Here is a 2668-nt window from a genome sequence, read left to right as displayed (position 1 = left end):
GGGGGGGGGGGGGGGGAATAAGAGAGGAAGGGAGACGACAATGAACCTGTTTCTTTGGGATCTCTAACACCATGAGGAGGGGGAGCAATTTGAGCTTGGAGCTGACATCAAAGACGGCGTTCCAAATCATCTCCAGGGAGCAAGAATGGGAGGTCCATCTATAAAGATTTCGCTCCATCCAAATATGGTTGATTATGTCACAAAAAGCAAGTTTTCCCATCGTATCACAAATAGAAGAACCGGCAAAAGTCTTGTCAACCTAGATCTGTTCCCTATGAAATCCAAGGATACGTCTCCCACTAGGCCAACAACTACTAAGAACTCTTTTCCAAATAGAGCAGGCAAACGGACAACTAAAGAAGAGATGATCGGTATCTTCAACTCCATTCCAACAAAGATAGCAGGAGGGAGGAACAATAATGTGCCTCGAGAGGAGAAAAGATTGGTTGGGGAGGCAGTTGGAAAGGGCTCTCTAGGCAGAGTGAAGTTGTGGCGACGGATAGGACCAGGGAACCAAACAATTCTATGCCAGGGGGCAAGAGGATTATGAGAGCAGATGAATTATAAGTTGAAGATGCCAAAAGGCGAGGGGGACGAGATGACTCTATCACCCGTTCCTCTATGACTAGGGGGATAGGGGGGAGTGATGTAGATGCACATTATGGAAGGAAATATGAGAGGAAGAAGGGTCCAGCCCTAGTCCACCTGAGTGGCTAGGGTCCAGCCAAGAAGCCAGCAGAACCCCTACTTGGTTCACCTGAGTGGCTAAGTACAAATAAGGGCCAATTGGGCCCATCGGCTAGGGGAATAATTAGTAGTTGTTTTTAATTAATTAGTGGGCCATTGGGCCTATCGAGTTGAGTAAGTGGTATGTCAAGTCCAAATTGTCTTAGGACTCTATTTGTTTTTCACATAGGTTTATTATTCCTAGTCCAATTTTGAATTCCTAGTTGTAGTAGGAGTGTCTAGTCCTATTGGGAAACTAGCTCCTAGTTGAAGTAGGAGTGTCTAGTCCTATTGGGAAACTAGCTCCTAGTAGTAGTTTGATTGTTATTCTGCCCTCTATAAATAGAGGAGTCTATGTACTCATAATTTGATATTTGAATTAAGAATAATTGCAGTCAATTGCTTAGAACAGCCGGGATAGCTGTGGGTGAGAAGCCCGGACTGAGACAACCACTCCTCCCCCACTTTTCCCTTTGTTTCTTTTTGTCTAAAGCTTTCTATTTTATCCTAAAGTTACTGTTGTTGAGGTTTCAGAAGTTCAGATCTATCCAAGTTACAAACCAGAATTGATTCTCTCTCCTGAAGCCTGCGATTATTTCTCCTAGGTTAGAAAATCAAGAAAGCTTATAACTTCACAACCAGCTTTCAGAATCCTCTCGACTTTGGGGGTTTTTGTACCCTCCCTAGGGACTATCTATGCCCAAGAGTGCAGCTCAATCGGACTCCTACAGACCTAGCCGCACCTCTCTCTCTCCAGCTCTATAGCAGGTCTTTTTCTCTCCTATCGGGTTGGGTTTTGGGCTGGTTTTGCTCCTGCATTGGTACTATATCCTTGGGGGTTTATTTGATGGTCTTATTTCTTTGTTTCCTGCTCCTATTTGTATTGTTTGGGGTTATAAACTGTTGGGGTAATTTCTTGTAATCTACTCCTGCATTAGGGAGGGAGGACCAAATGTCGATGAGAGGGGGGAGAGGGAAGAAGGGGGGACCAGGAGACATTGGATATGATGAAGGCAACATGGGAGTTTCTAGGGATGCCAAAGAAGTAGATGGTTCTGGGGCTGACAACAAAGGAAAAGGCAAGTCATGCCGTGATGCTAAAAGGACTGCCTGACTTCGTGACTATTTTATTAGATTTAGTGGTTGACCAGAATGATAACCAGGATTGTCGAAAATTATTACTGTGCCCCTATTGTAACAGTGAGATACCCACTTTGATGTAGGATTCTGGATGGGTACTTTAGGTTACAAGTTTTTGGTTTCCCACCCTACCATATCTTACACTAAATTATTTTTTCAAGAAAAAGAAATTTCATATAACCGAGGCTTCAGTAATTTTAAAATGATAATGGAAAAAGTAAAAAAAAAAAAAAGGCTTGTTCGAAGATGAGCTATAATCTTATTCCAAGTATCAGTAATTGGTTTCCATATACATATCTGGAATCTTAGGTAGGAAGTCCTTCCTGATATATGGAAGAGAATTTAAGGAGTAAAGACCCAACTTGATGGATTCAACACTACTTATCATATGGATTCATTGTAATTCTGTATGGGCTTTGTGATCTTTTGTGTACCCAAGGAGTCCATTGATAAGTTTTCTCTTGTTTGGCAGGTATTCCTATTTATTGGTTTCAGATTTCTCTGACTCGGTGCCAACAATGCCACCTGAAGACTTGCAGCATTTGATGATTGATCCAAGGATAGCACAGAATGTGCAGAATGGTCACCACATTGCCAATCCTGAGGAAGCTGCCCGGGCTCCACGTGAGGTTATGAATCGAAATCCTGTGCTGGTGTTCTTGGAGTCTATGCTACCGTGGGTTGATTATGGGGTAGCCAATGAGAATAATGAGCTTGACGGTCATGATGAATGGAATGAAGATTGAATAGCATCTTTGTGCATTAATGATTGGTAAGGTGAATGCAAATCTCTCCCCCCCCC

At 42.9% G+C, this 2668-nt stretch overlaps 1 protein-coding gene across 2 annotated transcripts in view; it reads left to right on the top strand.

Moving 5' to 3' along the window:
* The window catches only part of LOC122069686 (transcription factor 25), a 27702-nt gene that overhangs the window by 24103 nt on the left and 931 nt on the right, over nucleotides 1–2668 (top strand). The window contains exon 4 of one of the 2 annotated variants that reach the window (XM_042633753.1): nucleotides 2339–2643. In XM_042633753.1, the coding sequence (XP_042489687.1) occupies nucleotides 2339–2612 (274 nt within the window). In that variant the 3' untranslated portion in view covers nucleotides 2613–2643. The remainder of the gene's footprint in view (nucleotides 1–2338; nucleotides 2644–2668) is intronic. The other variant, XM_042633752.1, reaches the window with a different exon arrangement.

This window comes from Macadamia integrifolia, unplaced genomic scaffold, assembly GCF_013358625.1.
Source record: "Macadamia integrifolia cultivar HAES 741 unplaced genomic scaffold, SCU_Mint_v3 scaffold69, whole genome shotgun sequence".
NCBI lineage: Eukaryota > Viridiplantae > Streptophyta > Magnoliopsida > Proteales > Proteaceae > Macadamia > Macadamia integrifolia.
Note: the sequence above shows the minus strand (reverse complement) of the source record. Positions and strands in the feature narration are given on the sequence as shown.